The sequence below is a fragment of the Diabrotica undecimpunctata genome, chromosome 1 (assembly GCF_040954645.1).
Source record: "Diabrotica undecimpunctata isolate CICGRU chromosome 1, icDiaUnde3, whole genome shotgun sequence".
Taxonomy (NCBI): Eukaryota; Metazoa; Arthropoda; class Insecta; order Coleoptera; family Chrysomelidae; genus Diabrotica; species Diabrotica undecimpunctata.
Window position 1 is genome coordinate 32,075,584 of NC_092803.1, and position 18,099 is coordinate 32,093,682.

The 18,099-nt window shown below is 32.6% G+C and overlaps 1 protein-coding gene across 1 annotated transcript in view; it reads left to right on the forward strand.

Moving 5' to 3' along the window:
* Positions 1–11,896, forward strand: part of LOC140447565 (peroxidase-like) — a 57,066-nt gene extending 45,170 nt beyond the window's left edge. Inside the window, exons 9-10 of the mRNA XM_072540284.1 lie at positions 6,148–6,446; positions 11,769–11,896. Of these exons, the coding sequence (XP_072396385.1) occupies positions 6,148–6,446; positions 11,769–11,829 (360 nt within the window). The 3' untranslated portion in view covers positions 11,830–11,896. The remainder of the gene's footprint in view (positions 1–6,147; positions 6,447–11,768) is intronic.
* Positions 11,897–18,099: the final 6,203 nt, after the last annotated feature.

The following is an 18,099-nucleotide window of genomic DNA, read 5'->3' on the forward strand; positions in this document are numbered from 1 at the left end:
TACTAGGTCATCAACATAGAAATCATTAAGAATTGTCTGTGAAACTGTCGGTAATGTATTACAGTTATCAATTGCTAATTGATTTATGCATTTTATTGCTAAGTATGGCGAACTAGTACAACCATACGTAACGGTGTTTAATTGATAAATTGAGAATTCATCTGCTGGGTTGTCCCTCCACAGGATCTGTTGAAGGGGCTTGTGTGCATCATGTATAAGGATCTGCCTATACATTTTACTAACGTCAGCAGACACAACATACTTGTATAGTCGGAATCTAATTAAAATGTCAAATATGTTATTTTGCACCTTTGGTCCAACATATTGTAACTCATTGAGAGACCATCCAGAACTACTTGGACTTGATCCATCGAAGACCACTCTAAGTTGAGTAGTCAGACTACTAGGCTTGTATATGCCATGGTGAGGAAAAAAATAAGTTGGTTCAGTGACCATGTCACTTTCTACCCTGGTCATGTGACCTAAATCGATATATTCATGTATAAAATTTTTGTATAATTGATAAAATTGAGGATGAGTTTTGAATCGGTTTTCGAGTGATATGAATCGTTTTTTTGCTATTTCTTTTGAATCTCCCAATAAATCGGTAGAATATTTGAAGGGCAACTTCACTACAAACTGACCGTTTTCATTTCTTTGAGTGTGTTTGGTAAATAGTTCCTCACACTGGACGTCATCTTTTGATAACATCATAGGTTCATTTATCTCATTGAGTTCCCAGAATTTACGTAACTGATTGTCTTCTGGTATAAAGCATTGTGAAAAATTACATAACGACGTTGATATCGCATTCATTACAGTACCAGATATTACCCACCCAAGTTTGGTATTTTGAAGCACTGGTGCATGTTTTCCTAATTTAATATTACCATCTAATAGCAGTTCCCAGAACAAACTGGCACCTATGATCATGTCAACTTTCTGAGGAGTATTGAAAGTAGGATCAGACAATTCGATATTTTGAGGAATGGAAATTGTAGAGATATCAAATTGTTGTAACGGAATAGTTGAAATGAATGGTGTTACATAACAAGATAATTGAAATTGGAAATTATTTTTGTTTGAGAAAATTGTAATTGAAGTTTTCTTTTTTAAAGTAGAAACCACTTGGTTAATACCAATAATAGCTAATTCGGTATTGGTTAATGGTAACCCTAACCGTTTGACAAACTCTTCGGTAATCAAATGGGATTGAGCTCCTGAATCGAGCAGAGCTCTACATTGATGCAATTGATTGTTTTGGTCTTTAACTTTGAATGTTACTGTCGACAGAATTATATTAGATTGTGTATTTCTTTCTGTAACTAAGCATTGTTGATTTATGACTAAAATTGCTTGACTATTGTGAGAAATTGCTTGTGAATTGTGTGACACCTGGTCACTATTATTTGGATGATTCTGAGCACCTACTGATTGAATTGTGTCTCGTGAATTGTATTGATTGTTGTTGTTGTATGCATTTGACTGTGTGTTTTGACCTTGATATGAACGAGAATAATCTTGATGTAATAAAGTGTTGTGTTTACGTTTACACTTACGACATGATCCGCTACTGCACCTTTCCTTGGAGTGACCAAAACGTAAACAATTCGGACAAAGTTTTAAAGATTTAATCTTTTCCCATCTGTCATTAATTGTTAATCTTAAAAATTCGGGGCAAGAATATATTAAATGATCACTCTTGCAAAAATTGCACTGAACTTGATTTATTGATAAATGAAATTGTGATCGAGATTGTAGAGGTTTCTGAAACCCAGAATGTCTTTTGACGGTCATCATTGAGGAGGAATGAGGCTCTTCTTGAGATTGTAATATGTCTTGTCTCTGTTTAAGGAATTCAAGAAATTCATTTAAATGAGGCAATTCGGCAGAAGTGTGGTATTCTTTCCACTTATTTTGAGTTACTTTGTCTAATTTATTGTACACAACATGAATAATTGTCATATCCCATAGAGTATCTTTAGTGAGCTTCATTCCTTCTAAATATGATAAATGCTTTGAAACTTCATCGATTAACCCTCTGAATTGCATGAACGTGCCTTTATGTATCGAATTTAAATTGAAAATAGATTTTAAGTGGGTGTCGACTAGAAACTTTTTTCGATCGAATTTGTCACAAAGCATATTCCATGCAGCATGGTAGTCTTGGGAATCAGTAAAACCTTCTATTGTTCGTTTGGCATAACCTTCCAACGCAGCTTTTAAAAAGTTAAACTTTTGACCTGCACTTAATGATGAATTTGAATCGATAGTGTTTATAAAATTGGTTTTGAATTCGAGCCACTGCTCATATTCACCATTAAATGTAGGAAGCTTGATTTTCGGCAAAAGAAAATTTTGAAGTGGATCGTGATTAACTACATTTTGAGGTGTGACATTTATTACCGGAGAAGAATTGTTTATGTATTCCTCTAAATATGAAATTGCTGTATAAAATTGATTTTCAAATGGATCACGTTCATTAAAATGAATTTCTAATTGATCGTCCGAACATTTCTCCTCGATAGATTGCTGAATAATTTCAAATTGACTTAACCCATTAGCGCTCCGTGGCAACTTTAGTTGCCAGTGACTTTCAACACCAGTAAAATCTCTTGTGTATTGTGTGTGACCTATTTTTAAGTGGTATATAATTTTTAGCGTGTCCACATGTATTTATAACCTACAAATTTGGTTGTAAACTTGTTAGGTACTCGTTAGTATTTATTTCAATATTAGAGTTTTGCAGCAACCAAACTTAGTCCTAAAAAATGTAAGTATTTTTTAGTTAATTTATAATATTTTGTGTTCATACTCAATTCATTTTATACCAAAGGTTTATTATATATACTGATCTAAGAAAATTAACTGTTTATTAAATTATAACATAATTATGGTACCCTAAATTCACGTGGCAACTTTAGTTGCCACTGAGCACTAGAATGATTTATTTTTTTCTTTTAGGTCTGAAGATAATACGTTTAGCGTAGATGAAATTATGAAAGCTTGTGAAGAAAATTACGGATCAAGTTTTTTTAAAAGAATCAGGTCTGTGGGAATAGTTCCTCCTATAGAATCTGCTGAAGCTGATACACACGAAGATTCAGATTTATCAGATGACGAAACTGAAGGAAATCCAAATCATTTACCAGGTAGAATCCTCAGATCAGAAGCGATTGTTGAGTTGGATGAGGAAATTGTTGAGAATCATTCAAACAGTACAGTAAATATCTGTTTGGATGAGAAAAATATTGATTTGTCACAGCCAGGTACTTTAAAACCTATTGGAAATAAAAAGCGAAAAGTAATTGCATCTTCAAACAGTGTTTGGTCCCAAAATAAAGAAAACAGTTGGAATTTACCTGCCGTTACTATACCCTCTGGACCATCGACTATGGAATTTTTGAAAAACTCAGTAAATTCTCCACTTCGAGCTTTCAAATGCTTTTTTACTGATACTCTAATTGAACATATCATTACACAAACTAATCTTTATGCCGGACAAAAGGGAGTGCATAGTTTAAATGTAAGTTATGATGAAATTTCTGTCTTCTTGGGAATAATCTTATTATCTGGTTACCACCAACTGCCGAGTAAGCGGATGTATTGGCAAAATGAACCTGACTGCAAGGTAGCTATAGTTGCAGAAGCAATGCGAAGACGTCGATTTGAGGATATATTACGGTATCTCCATCTAAATGATAACTCGCAGATAAACACTGACAGGTTTTACAAGGTCCGCCCTCTGTTTGATTATCTAAATAATTCACTCAAGCAAGTACCAGTTGGAAATTCAGTTGCTATAGATGAGAGCATAGTCCCGTATTATGGACGTCATCCTACAAAACAATTTATACAGGGCAAACCTATTCGTTTTGGGTTTAAATTGTGGGTTTTGCAAGCCCTAATGGATTTGTGTCTCATGCTGAACCATACTGCGGTGCACATACAAAGCTTCCTGATACGGGACTCGGACAAGGAGGAAATGTAGTACTAGGACTTGCTGAATATGCCAACGTTCCTAGCGGGACTAAATTATATTTTGACAATTTATTCACTTCTGTGTCCTTACTTGAAGAACTGTCTAAACGAGACGTGGGTGGAACTGAAACATTGCGAGAAAATAGAATAGCAAAGTGGATGAATTTACCTCCGAAAGAATCTTTCAAGAAATGTGATAGAGGGACGACACATTTCACATCTAATGGAAAGCTAACAGCCATTAGATGGAATGACAATGCTGTTGTAACAGTATTATCAAACTGCCACACAGAAGTGCCGTTTAAAAATGTTCAGTGGTTTAGTAAACGTGAAAAAAAGAAGATGATGATTAAAATGCCTGATGCGATTTCCCACTATAATTCTAATATGGGAGGTGTTGACCTAAATGATCAGTTTACTGCTCAATATAGATGCAAAATTCGCAATAAAAAATGGTGGTGGCCACTCTATGCTTGGTGTGTGGATGAATGTTGTGTTCAAGGTTGGCTTCTATATAGGCTTCTAGGTCACGAATTACCATACTTGCAATTTAGAAGACAAGTAGTATAACAGCTTCTTACAAAATATGGTTGTTCTCCAACTAAACCCGGGCCGCATTCATCGTTTTCCACTTCCGCTATTTTGGAAGATCTAAGAACGGACAAGAAAAATCACATTATCGCGAAAGGAGACTCAAAGTACCGCAGATGTAAAATGTGTCAAAGAAGAATAACATACTTGTGTAATAAATGTAATGTACCCCTACATGTGACTTGCTTTGAAACTTTCCATAAATAATTTCCATAATATGTATCTCTAGTTTTGTTAAATCACGATTAGTTTTTAATACATTTCTATTACATAGAAAATTTTTGGTTATTACCAAACCGTAAGCGCTCAGTGGCAACTAAAGTTGCCACTCATTTTGACAACCTTATGACAGACCTTGATTTTTTTATGTATTTTTTAGTAAATATGTAACACTATTTGTAATAAAATCTATAAAAAAATTTACAACTTTCAAACTTTTTTAGTTCTGAGCACTAATGGGTTAATAATTCAAGATTATTTTTGTATCGCATATTTACATCGCCTAATGTCGGTTTAAGTGAACCATCAATTATTTTATTTACAAAATTTGTTAATGAAGTTAATTTACGTTTAAGAGAACCTCTATTTCTTATTAATTGTGCAATATCTGAGCTCGACATTATTTATTTTTTAATTGAAATGTTCGTATATATCTCTAAATCTGACAAGTTATAATACCATGCAAATTCAAAAAGATCAAAAAAGTCTGAAATACCAGAATCTATAAATAGCACTGCGATAAGGGTTAAGGGTAGGATTTATCTTAAGATGGTATATAAGTGGAACAGACTTACAGCTTTTCAGGGATGCGCGTCTGCAATCGCTCAGCAAATTGGCCACAGGAACACCGCTTCGTGTTTGTCAACGTTCTTTTGACTCGCTGTCCCGTTCTCTGATGGGTTGAAAGGCACAGATGCACTAATAGAAACTTTTGCTTTACTTTTAACAAATTGATGATTAAAAATTGAAATTGTTACAATTTACCACCGAATTCGGCTACGAATGACCAAAAAATTGTATGTTTAAATTGTTGAATAAAATTGACTGGTGCTGGTTAATCGTGGTGGTAAATAGTTGGTCGATAGGGTGAAGAAATAACTTATAAAATGAAATCTCTTCACACGTTCTTTATTTTGTGCTCTTATGGCAACATATGGAAACATACTACCCTTATAAAATTGTAATGACTTTGCCTAGGGCTGACAGGGTTGCCGGCTAGGCAAATTAAAACTTAGGACTAAGAATTTACATATAGGTACATAGAATAGAAATATTTTAAAACAATAGAATAAAAATATTTTGAAACAATTTTAAACAAAGGTAACTGATTTAAGTTTGGTTTTTTTGTGAGTCTGTCATAACTGTCACTATAATTATGTCATCATGACATGGTGATGAAGTCATACATTTGTTTTTTGAATAAAAAGCTATATTCCTTCTGTTAAAATTAAATCGATAATAAAATTCTGTGATGAACATTTCTAATAAAAACTTAGACATGATTCCAACTCACTAAGATATACAATTTTGGTATGCTTTTAAAAATCGTTGTCTCCAATTTTCTTTATGTTTTAGAGACTTCAAGAAATACAACTATTTTACAACAATGTTGATGACGTCGAATTCATCATAGGGCTGGCAGCTGAAACTAACGTGAAGGGAACACTAGCGGGACCAACTGCTCTTTGTGTAATATACAGACAGTTCAAAGCTATCAGACAAGCGGACCGTTTCTGGTACGAAAACAAGTCTGCTGGATTTACTCCAGCACAACTACGGCAAATACGGAAGTCCAATGTGGCAAGAATTTTATGTGATAATACGAAAGACATTTTACGGATACAGCCAAAGGCATTTGTAGAGCCTTCAATTGGGTAAGAAATATTGAAAAAAATTATAGAAGATATATATGTATATATATATATATATATATATATAGTTTGAGTTTAGTTCTTGAACCTTAATATATATTTTTTTAGTGGATTTTCTTGGGCTTAGGTTCATAAAAAAATTTGATTTGATACTAAGGCATTTTCATATATTTTTTCGACGTTTCGGCAGGAAATACATGCCTTTTTCAAGAAGTAATATTGACTAAAAAACATTTTATGATAGACATAATACGATTTAAAAGTTAAACTTTTGACTTTTTTTTTTTCTCTCGATGTGGTATCTTTATACACCAATATTCCAATAGCTTTAGCGAAAGACATTATTAAAAAAAAGTGGAACGAAATCAAAGCGTTCACAGACATCCCTCTAGAAGAATTTCTGCTAGCAGTGGAAACAACATTAAAGTCAACCTATTTCCTATATAAAAACAAAATCTTCCAACAAACAGATGGATGTGCTATGGGTGCTAGCATATCCAGTGCCATCGTTCAATTAGTTTTAGAGCATCTAGAGGAAATTGTTTTAAATAAAATAGAGTTTGATATACCTTTTTTCTATCGCTATATAGATGACTGCTTGAGCGCAGCACCAGAGGATAAAATGGATATTTTACTAAATGAATTCAATAACTTTCACCAAAAACTAAAATTTACATTAGAAATTGAAAAAAATCATCAAATTAATTTTCTGGACCTGACCTTACATAGAGAAAACAGCACTATAACTACTTCATGGTACACCAAAAAAACCTGGTCATCGAGATATCTGAATTTCAACTCTCATCATCCCCTGTCTCAGTAGTTATCGGACTCGCCGATAGAGCTATTAGATTATCCGATCCTATTAATAGACCTCAGGCCATTAAAAAAGCAAAAACAGCACTAACACTTAATTCATACCCACACCACCTTATCGACAACACTTTCAAATCGCGACTGCATAAATTTTACAATAACAATAATAACAATGAAACCAACACGGTAAAGAAAAACTATATGTCTCTTCCCTATATAAAAGGATTATCAGAACAAATTGCAAATCTTCTGTCCAAACATAATATTATGGTTGCTCATAAAGGGCACAATCTTTTGAAAAAGAATTTTACAAGATTAAAAACAAAAACCCCTCTATTAAAAAGATTGCTTGTTGTATATGAAATTCCCTGCTCGAATTGTGATGGAGTTTATATTGGACAAACCAGTCAGCTACTTAACTCTAGAATACGTTCCCACAAATATGACAAAAAAAACTCAACCGCCCTCACAAAACATGAAAACGAAAACAAACATAAATTTGATTTTGAGAAAACCAAGATCCTAAAAAGTGAACCCAACAGGAAAAAGAGAGAGCTTCTAGAGTCTATACAAATAAAAAAAAATAATAATGCAATAAATGATAAAAAAGATGTCAAAAATTTGAACAAAATATATTTTAACTTAATTTAAAAACACATAAAAAGACAATCTCAGAACGCCTATGATGTTAAAATAACTGGTTGTTTAAACGATAAACTAACTTCAATAAACAACACATTAGATCTAAAATATATTTTACATGTAGTGACTTAGTGGGTATGTCCTATGTTTTTAATATTATTTTAATTGTGACGTCTACTTGTTAGTAACAAATTTTTACATGCTTGGTAAGTCAAAAGTTTAACTTTTAAATCGTATTATGTCTATCATAAAATGTTTTTTAGTCAATATTACTTCTTGAAAAAGGCATGGATTTCCTGCCGAAACGTCGAAAAAATATATGAAAATGCCTTAGTATCAAATCAAATTTTTTTATGAACCTAAGCCCAAGAAAATCCACTAAAAATATATATATATATATATATATATATATATATATATATATATATATATATATATATATATATATATATATATATTGGAAATTTGAGTACATTTAGTAAACGAGCAATTATATAACAAATAATTTAAGAACAGTATTATAAAAAACAACAAAATAGTGAAAACAAAAAAAAATTTAAGTTCTAACAGAAAGGCAATAAAAACACCATTATATTTCTAAAAAGAAGACTTTGATGATTTGCTAAGGTCCAACCAGCCAAAGCAGGGAATTGATAATTAAATGAAAAAAATTTAGAGGCTAACTTTAACTGAAATTATTAACCTTAACTATAATTTATATAAAGACAGGCCTTAGTAAATACTCACTTTTCCAAGCTGTTTACAATACAGTTGTAAATATTTGCAATAATTTTCTCTATTTACATAAGAAAATTTAGAAAAAAATGTTTTACAATTAGCACTTTCGTGTAAAGTAAACAAATCAATTCGATGGTAAAATTTCGATATATGTTTTGATCAGAGTGTCATATCGAAAATAGATAAAAATCGTTTAAAGGTTAAGAGTGCAGATTTTTTATGCAATTTTTGCATATTGCTAAAATTAAAGTAAATTTCTATAAAAGTGTTAAATAAATAGACGTTGTTTATTAGTGGTTACAATCACGAAATATTAAATTTAGTGTTTTTTAGGCATATTTGTAATGTCTCACATTTTTGGCCAAAAATCAAAACCAAAAATTTGTGCCATAGGTTTTGAAGATTTTAGAACATAGTAATAAATTTTAATTATCTCATAAGAATCGTTAAAATTTGCAAAAACTGCGGAACGTTTATTTATTTAACACTCTTATAGAAATTGACTTTAATTTCGGCAAAATGAAAAAATTGCAAAAGAAAGTTACAATCTTCTCCTTTAAGACGCTTTTTAATTTTTGTCTAAAAATTTTTTCTTCTAATAAAACACTCTGATCAAAAGATATCGGATTTTTACTTTCTACGATGCACAGGTTCTTGGCGAATCAATTTTTTCTGTTTTTTCCACACAAATGGAGGTGGTTTTAAGCCGGGGGTAGGAACAACTAACTTTTGTTCATATCTTTTGGGGTCCCAAAATTAACATTGACAGAAATATTTAGCTTGTTTGTATGAATTTTAGAGAGGACGTGGCATTTTCGTCTCTGACTACTACCTTTCTAGCTAATTGGTCAGCAATGCGGTTACTTTTATTCTTAATGTTTCATTTTACGCACTTCAGGATGTTGTTATAACTATCCGTAAGTGACTCGTGACACTCCATTAATAACCCTGATATGACACGTAGCCTAACGTGTTAAGGTCAGTAGCACTGGTCTGTTATCTGTGCAGAATATTATAGTTTTTCTCGGTATACCTTTTTGGGTGCTTTATAGTTAACCATACCCCACTTTATTCTTAGGTTTAGTAATCTGGAATATCTTGCATCCTGAGTCTTCTTTCATTTTGGAGCTATTGGTTTATATGCAATAGGCATTTTGTAGGGTTTGTCCAAAACAAACTTTGGTTTAATTGAGTCGCAGCCTACCTATAGCAGGGATAGCACATCCAGCCCTTTCCGCCAGAAACGAGTCTTAAATTGTCTCATTTCTACATTAAGGTTTGCATACTCTGAGCGCAGCTGCATCGCTATCACCAGCCTCGTCTCTTTCTCATATATGTCTATAGGGGTGATACCAATGACCAACTCCATTGCAGCAGTTTTTGTTGTTTTCGTGGCACCATATTTCATAAGCAAGCCATCTGCTAAAAATGGTTTAGTTTATTAATCGCTGTTGCCTGTAGCACTTTTGGTAGTCTAGCAATTGACATCGAGCTGTTGATTGATGGTTAAGAATATGGTTTTATCAAACGCTTCCTCAATGTCTATGAATATATTTAAGGTGGATTCTTTATTACTCATCTATGTTATAATTTTTCCCACTACTTGATGCAGCGCGATCTTTACGAAGTATATGCATGCTGATTTAATTGAAGTCGAATATGAAACAGAACTTTATCCTTTATGTACCTCTCGCATAGCCTTTTCATCGTTTTTTAGAGAAGCGATGTTAGTCTAATTCGTCGCAAAGCCTTTGGGAAGGTGTAGTACATCCTACCTGTTTCCACATATGAAGACCACACTCACCTCTCTTCACTTCCTAGGAATATATCTCGGAGTCAATAAGACTTTGAGTATACGCACAAGGTACGAGAGAAGGATATCCAGTCTTTACTGTAGGAGGGCTAAACATATGCCGTCAGGCACTGGTGACTTAAAAGGGGCGAAAAAAAATAAAAACCATCTTAACTTTTCCCTACTTATTATTGTTCTGGTAAAATGAAAGTCGTTTAGTGAGGGTGTGATTGTTTCTTCCGTCCAGTTTGGTGGTTTTGAGGCGCTGGAACAAAAGAAGTGTATTTTTATCAGGTTCTTAGCACTTTCGTAAAGCTTGGACGTTTTGCATCCATCTTCCTTCATTGATTGCTGATATGCCGATGTGGTTCCTTTAAGAGCGTTTTTTGTAGCCTGGAAGCCTGCGATTAATCTTATATTTCCTCACATTAGGCTCTCTAAGCAGCTTTTGGATTTTGTCCGCAGACGTTCTTAAACTCTCTGAGGTTTTATTGGCAAGAATGCCAATTATCTTTGAGTTTGGTGAGTTTTGCTCTATTAATGCTATTCTTGCTGTCTTCCAAAGATGTTCCAGTTAGGTGCACCACCAAAAGTTAGTTTGACGACTTTCCTGGACCATCCTATTAGGCAGGATGTTTTATAACCATAGCTTTTTGGTTTTGAATAAATACCGTAAACCTTTACAATTCTGTATTAGTTCTCTTCTATATAGAGAATCTTCTAAGAGTCGGTTGTATAGTTCAACATCCGTCTTTCTAGAGTTATAAGGCTTCTCTCCAGACTAATAGAAAAGGTTAGCCAGCGGTGATCAAATATAGAGATGTCCTCCGATACCTGCCAGTTATACCTGCCGTAAATATTTTAATATAATATAATGTATTTAAAATATAAAAAACATAGTATAAAGCTTCTATGGCGATTATACTCATAATTATACCAAATAATAAGTATATATAAACATGTGTGTTAATATATTCGTCCAAATATTTTTAAATATTCAATAGTTTTTAACAAATTTTTTAAATATTGTTTTTGAAAACGATTTCCAGAGTGGAAATATAAATGTCAAATTTTAGCTAGTCAAAAAGAGTTTCATAGACATATTTAGAAATTTTTATTACCTCTTCTGTAGCACTTTTTTTTTATTTTTTTGGGCTGTTTAATATAAGCCGATTATTTTGTGTATAAGTATAAATACTTATGATAGGAAATAAATCAAGCTTTTAAATAAACAATATATTATTACTTTATATTTGTTTTTAAATAGTCTGCACTAGATAGAATAATGTTTTCATATAATATATAATATGTTTAACCAACTTTCTTTTACATTTTAGAAATCAGCGCATTCTTTGCGCGTTCATAAACGGACCTAATCTGAATCGTTGGAAGGAATAGTGAGACATTTGCATAATGTAAATAATTATGTATATTTCTAAAAGTAATAAATATTTATTGTTTTTGATGTATGTCTTTTAATTAACTTGATAAAGATATTGAATAGTGGAAAAGTGATTCCCAAATAAATTATTTATTGATAATTTTGTCCCTGTAAAGTTAAATGTCTACTATCAGACTCGTTCTCACGTAGTGGATAGGGGAATGCCCTAAGCTACGATAGTGCCAGCGGGTAGATAAAGAATAATGTACTAAACTTGAACCAAATTGAAATACTGTATTGTAATTATTCTTAGAAAAGTATCTGTGTCCTTCCAAGTTGGGTGTTGGATAGTATATTATTACGCTACTCTTTTAAAAATATTATTACTTTTACGAAAATTCAGAAGAAATTATAGACAAGCAAAGGACATAAAAATTATCATACGAGATTTAAACGCAGTGACGATTATTCAATTAAAAATCTATCGCCCAAGTATTGGAAAGCACAGTCTGCAAAGGATCAGCAACGAAAATGGTCTACATCTGATTAAACTCGCAGCTTTATTGGAAATGATTGCACTAGCGTGTCTTCCACACAAAACTATCCATAAAGCTACATAACAGTTATCAGACCGTTAAACAAAAAACCAAATTATATGTAAGATTGCACTAATAACCGGATTGAATTAAACTGCACTGGACTAAGTACTGAACTTATATATACCTAGAGATGCTAATATTGAATCTGACCACTATTTAAACTCTGACAACAAAATAATATATAATGAAAATTGATGTAAATCTACACATATAATAACACTGAAAAATAAAAAAAACAATTCAGAGAGTAGTTAAAGGTGTTTTAATATCTAATTAGGTTGGAAGAAGTAGAAAATGGGTTGAGCTATAAAAATGTAAGGCCATAAATTATTATAAAAACGAAGAAACAAGGCAACTAAGCAATATAAAAGGTGAATATTCACGGTAAAGTACAAAAATCTTGGGCAAACAATGAAACGAATTTTCAGTATAATAGCCAATAAGCCAAAGAGTCATACTAAAACACTCTAAACGAGATCCCATATGAGGATTCCAGATAAAAGATCCACGAGAGTTCTAGCACCAAATAAATAGTCTACGAAGTACAAAATAATATTTCAAGGCCATTTCTTTTTAAAAATAAACTAAGACAGGCAAATAAGTTTTCTCGGTCAATTTTTGATAGAAAAAGTTTCTTTTTCTGTCGGTAGCTGTAAATCATTATGGCCGTTCTAAATTTATTTACAGCTGTCCTGAAGACTTGAGAGAAAATTATATTAAACTTGTCTTTTACAATACCTCATAATGTTAATTAATACTTCGGTTTAAGACTAAACGGAAAAGACTTCAATATTTCAAAAACTCTAAAAATCTGATTGGCAAATTCTTTGATATTTGCAGTGCTAACATTTGGAAGCAAATCTTAAACAGTAAGACTATCAGAAAGAAGAAAGAAGAACGTGACTTAAATGTTCTGTTAAATAAGAATGCTACTTATTTGTTATAATACTATTATTTGTTATATGGGCCGACATATAACAAATAAATTTATTTTAAGAAAACTAAAGATCAGTAAAAAACTCTCCGACAAAATCTAACTGCAACAATTAAAATATTTTGGATATATGTTATGCGGTCAGACATAGACCATATAAAGAACCCATCAATTAAGGCCAAAAACAACGAGGAAGATCTCCTATAACATGAATTGACAACATCACAAAAAGTTGCAAGAGATCTATGCACGATCTAATAGAAATAACCAGAGATAAAAGGTTATGAAGACGGACCATATACGATATCAAGACAACTACTACACTTCCTTCAGACTATAAACGTACTCTAAAGAGTGAACAGAGAGAGATATGTATTTGACCACTATACCACGTATAAAACCATTAAGTTTAAAAGCCAAGATATTCTTTTTCTCGACGTTTTGAGCATTATTCAGATGTATGTTTTTTTTTTCTGAAATGGAACAAACATTGATACAGCCATTGTTTAAGAATTGTATCCGTCTAATGTATATGGTTGTAAAAATGGACTAATATGTCTAGAGATTCATAATCGACTACTTCTATAGTTTATTAGGCTCTACAACTATTCTTTCTTTATGTGGAAAGACATGAATGGTACAATCTTTATTTCGTCTATACAAGTAGTTGATATGCAAATGATCTTGACATCATCTCTAGGTTTAAAAAGGCAAAGACCACACCACATTGAATATACCGATTCTTGTCAGATCACCGGAACCAAAGTCAATGGGTTATCCACAAAAGGCTCTGATTAAAGCATTTCGGCCACTAAAAATAAAAATGCTTCTTCTTTTGCTTCTTCCTTTTTGTATGTAGGCTTTTAAGCCTGTTTCTTCTTCAATATTATGTTCGATATTTCTTCACAAAATAATAAATTATTTAAATTATCGCACCATCTTTTTCTTGGTTTGCGAATACTTCTTCGTTCATTTGGTGACTTATCTCGTGCTATTTGTACTATCCTATCCTCTGCCACTCTACTGATTTATTCGTTCCACTCCTGTTTCCGTTTTGTCATCCATCCATTTATGTCTTCTATATTGCATGGTCTTGCGTTTCGCTTCTCTCTTTATCTAACAGACTTTTCCCTGATATTCGTCGGAGTATTTCATCTCTCTTGTTCCTAGTAGTCGTCTCGTTTTAGATGTGTTAGGTCCTGTCTCCGCCGTGTATGTTAATATAGGTCTAATTGCTGCTTTATAGATTCTTGTTTTTGTGTCTTGTCTTAGGTGTTTGTTCTTCCAGATTGTGTTATTTAGAGATTCCGCAGCTTTACTTGCTTTTAAACTTTGTTGTCGTACTTTTTCATTAACATCTCCGTAACTAGTTATATCTACTCCCAGAAATCTAAACCTTGCTTCTTGCTTTATTATTTTCCCATCAATTTGGATTTTTCATCGTAGTTGGTATTTAGATGTTGTCATACATTTGGTTTTTTCTGCTGATATTATCATATTGTATTTCTTGGCTATTGTATTGAAGATATGTGTTAATCTTAGGAACTCGTCTTCTGTCTCGGCGATTAGTGCGGCGTCGTCTGCATAACATAATATTTGGATTTCTTTGTTCCCCATTCTGTAACCTTAACCTTCACGTACTGCTTGTATTATTTTGTTTATTATTATATTAAAGATAAATGGGCTTAGCGAATCACTCTGTCTGACTCCGCTTTGTACTGGTATACACTGTGTTAGTTTTCCATTTATCTTTGCCTGTATTCGATCATGTAAGTAGATGTTTTCGATGGTTTGTATAATATTGATTGGTATGTTTCTTTTATACAGTAGGTGTAAGACGTCTTCGACGTGGATGCTATCGAAAGCCTTTGTCAGGTCTATAAAACATAGATATGCTGGTTTATTATACTCGATGACCTTTTCTGTGATTTGTCCTAGTACAAATATGGCATCTACGCAGGATCTTCTGGATCTAAATCCTTGTTGTTTATCTGATAAAGTTGTTAGTTTATTGATGTTGTTGGTTAGGACTTTTGTGGTATGCTTAAGTGCGGTGTTCATTATATTTATATCTCTATAATTGTTGGGGTCTTATTTATCTCCTTTCTTGAACATTGGTATCATTATGCAGTGTCTCCATGCGTCTGGTATCTTGCAGTGCAATATTAGCTTTTGTATAAGTTTTGTCATCTCTATGGTTATACTTTCTCCTCCGTATTTTAGAAGCTCGTTGGTTATTCCCTCTGGTCCTGGTGACTTTCTATTTTTAAGTGAATTTATGGCTCTCTTCTTCCTGAAAACTGATTTCTATTTATTGTCTTAATTTAGGTACGTTATTATTTTCCTTTCCTTTAAACAGTCCCGTCAGGTATCTTTCCTATTTGTTTGCTGGTACGTTATTGTATTCCTTCAATTCTGCTATTTCTTTCCGTTGGTTTCTTATGAATCTCCATATTTGCTTTTGTGTCCCGTAGACGTCCGTTGTCGTCCTTTTTGTAAACTGTTAAAAGTGATTATTTTTGGTTTTTCTCACCAACTGCTTTGTTTCATTTTCAATTCTTCTATAAGTGTCTCGTGATTTTAGAGTATTTGATGTTTTGACTTCGTGTAGGCCTCTCGCTTCTCTTTACATTTGTCTTTTATTTCTTTACTGAATCATGGTGTATTGTTGTTGTTTCTTTTGTTAAGTATAAAGCGTATTGTCTTGTATTCAGTATATATACTATATACTATATAATATGTTTCTTGTATTCAGTATATATTCGTTTGCGTATTTCTAAAGATTATTTTTAATTTTCTCCCACCTCGCATTTATATCTTCGATGTCGTCCATTTGTTTCAGCTGTATTTTTTGTGGTTCATATAATAAAAGATAAAATATAATGTGCTCATCCAAGTTTAATACTTTAATTTCCTATTGCTTCTATATCCTTGTTAATTCCTTGTCTACAGCTAAATCTTGGTCTGCTCTTTCGTCTTTTCTATGGTGTCTAGTTTAATACTTTTTTGAGATTCTGCTATAATTTATACTTTATTCGTACCTGCACCATCTTAGTTGTTCTAGATGTCTAGTTCTTAGATTTTCACGTCATCTGTTTTTTCATTGTTTATTTTTTTTTTCAAAATTATTTTATCCCACATTATGCTATTTAAGTGTCAAATGACTTGTCATCCCTGGTTATTTTTATGTTTAATCTCTTCGTCCAAATTGCCGTCATTGGTTATGTGGAAAACTAAATATTTATTCATTCTACAGTGATACATTTGTTGTTGTTGCTATTCCAAAATTAGATTTTATTGTTCTCCTCATATTTACATTTATTCTGCGTTTGACATCTTTCTAAGCTCCATTTATAATATTCATAAAAAGGTTTGTGTGCCATATATTTAGATCTTTCTATTCCTGAGCCAAGACTATTTGGTCGTCGGCAAAGCATAGTGTGTACGATGTGGTGTCGTTTACAGGGATTCACATACCACTATATTTTCTATAATACGTCTTCACCGCTTGTTCCAAGCAAATCTTAAGCAAAGTCGAGGACTTTGTTTAAGATCGGACAGCATCCTTGTTTGTTTTTATAGAGTTCTTGCAATGCTTTCATTAAAGTTACGTTGATGTTTGTTTTTTCTAAAGCTTCCCAAAGTTTTTGTTGTGGTATAATGTCATATACTATCCGATGTTGTACATACAGTGACTTGTTTTTTTTTTCTCGTTAGGTTATTGTCAAAAGATGGTCAATAGTCAATCAATCAGCTCTAAAGCAGCCTCTTTTCGGCCTCCATACTGTACTCTCACTCTATTCTCTTTTATATTAATTTTCTGTAAACTCACGAGATAGTGCCTAACACTGCTTTTGCGTGATAGTTGGTACGTATGTCTTTACCTCCCTTTTTATGCATGATTAATATCACCAACATGTTCCACTTTTCCGGTATATTCTCTTCATGTATACATATTTTATACATGCTGGTTAGCTGTATGTATAGCTTGCCGGTTTAGTATTTTAGTAGTTTGGGAAGACATTACTTAGACCTGATGATGTTTCGTTTTCAACATTGAAATACTTGTTTTACTTCTCTACTGTTAATCCTAACTGGTTATGCTATTGTATTTACTTGTACATAAGAGTTCAACAGATTTTTGAAATACTCGTTCCATTTACATAGGCTAATAACAGCGTTTTTCTCCCAGCATTCGTTTTTCTTATTCGTTATTGACCTTCGTAGCTCTACATAATTAACATACGTATGGTTATATGGTAACTACTTACTGGTAATAATTAAATACCTAGACTAATAAGCGGCGTGGACACCATCGTCCCTCATATAGCTAGTGTGGTTACTGAGTAAAAACAGTGTTGTCAGAGAAGAAGTTAAAATAATAATGCTTGCTAATAAGTGTTACTATGACTTGATAGGATAAATGGCCTTAAAACAACCCAGAAACATAAATCTGTATGGAACATATTAACACTAAAAAGCAAGCCCAGAATTACAAAAGCGCTTCTAGCGAAACCTTGTAAGAATAATATATATGGACGGTAAAAGACGTTACAACTTTGAGTTGTATAGAAATTATGAGCACCAGACATCGTGAAATTCAAAGCATATATTAGCCGAATATGGCACGTAGTCAGGTTAAAAGACCATGGAACAATTAGAAAATTTTTAGCTGAAGGGAAAGGTATACCAACCAACAAAATGAAAGACCAAAATATTGATACCTTAACAATTTAAGGGACGACATAAAATAT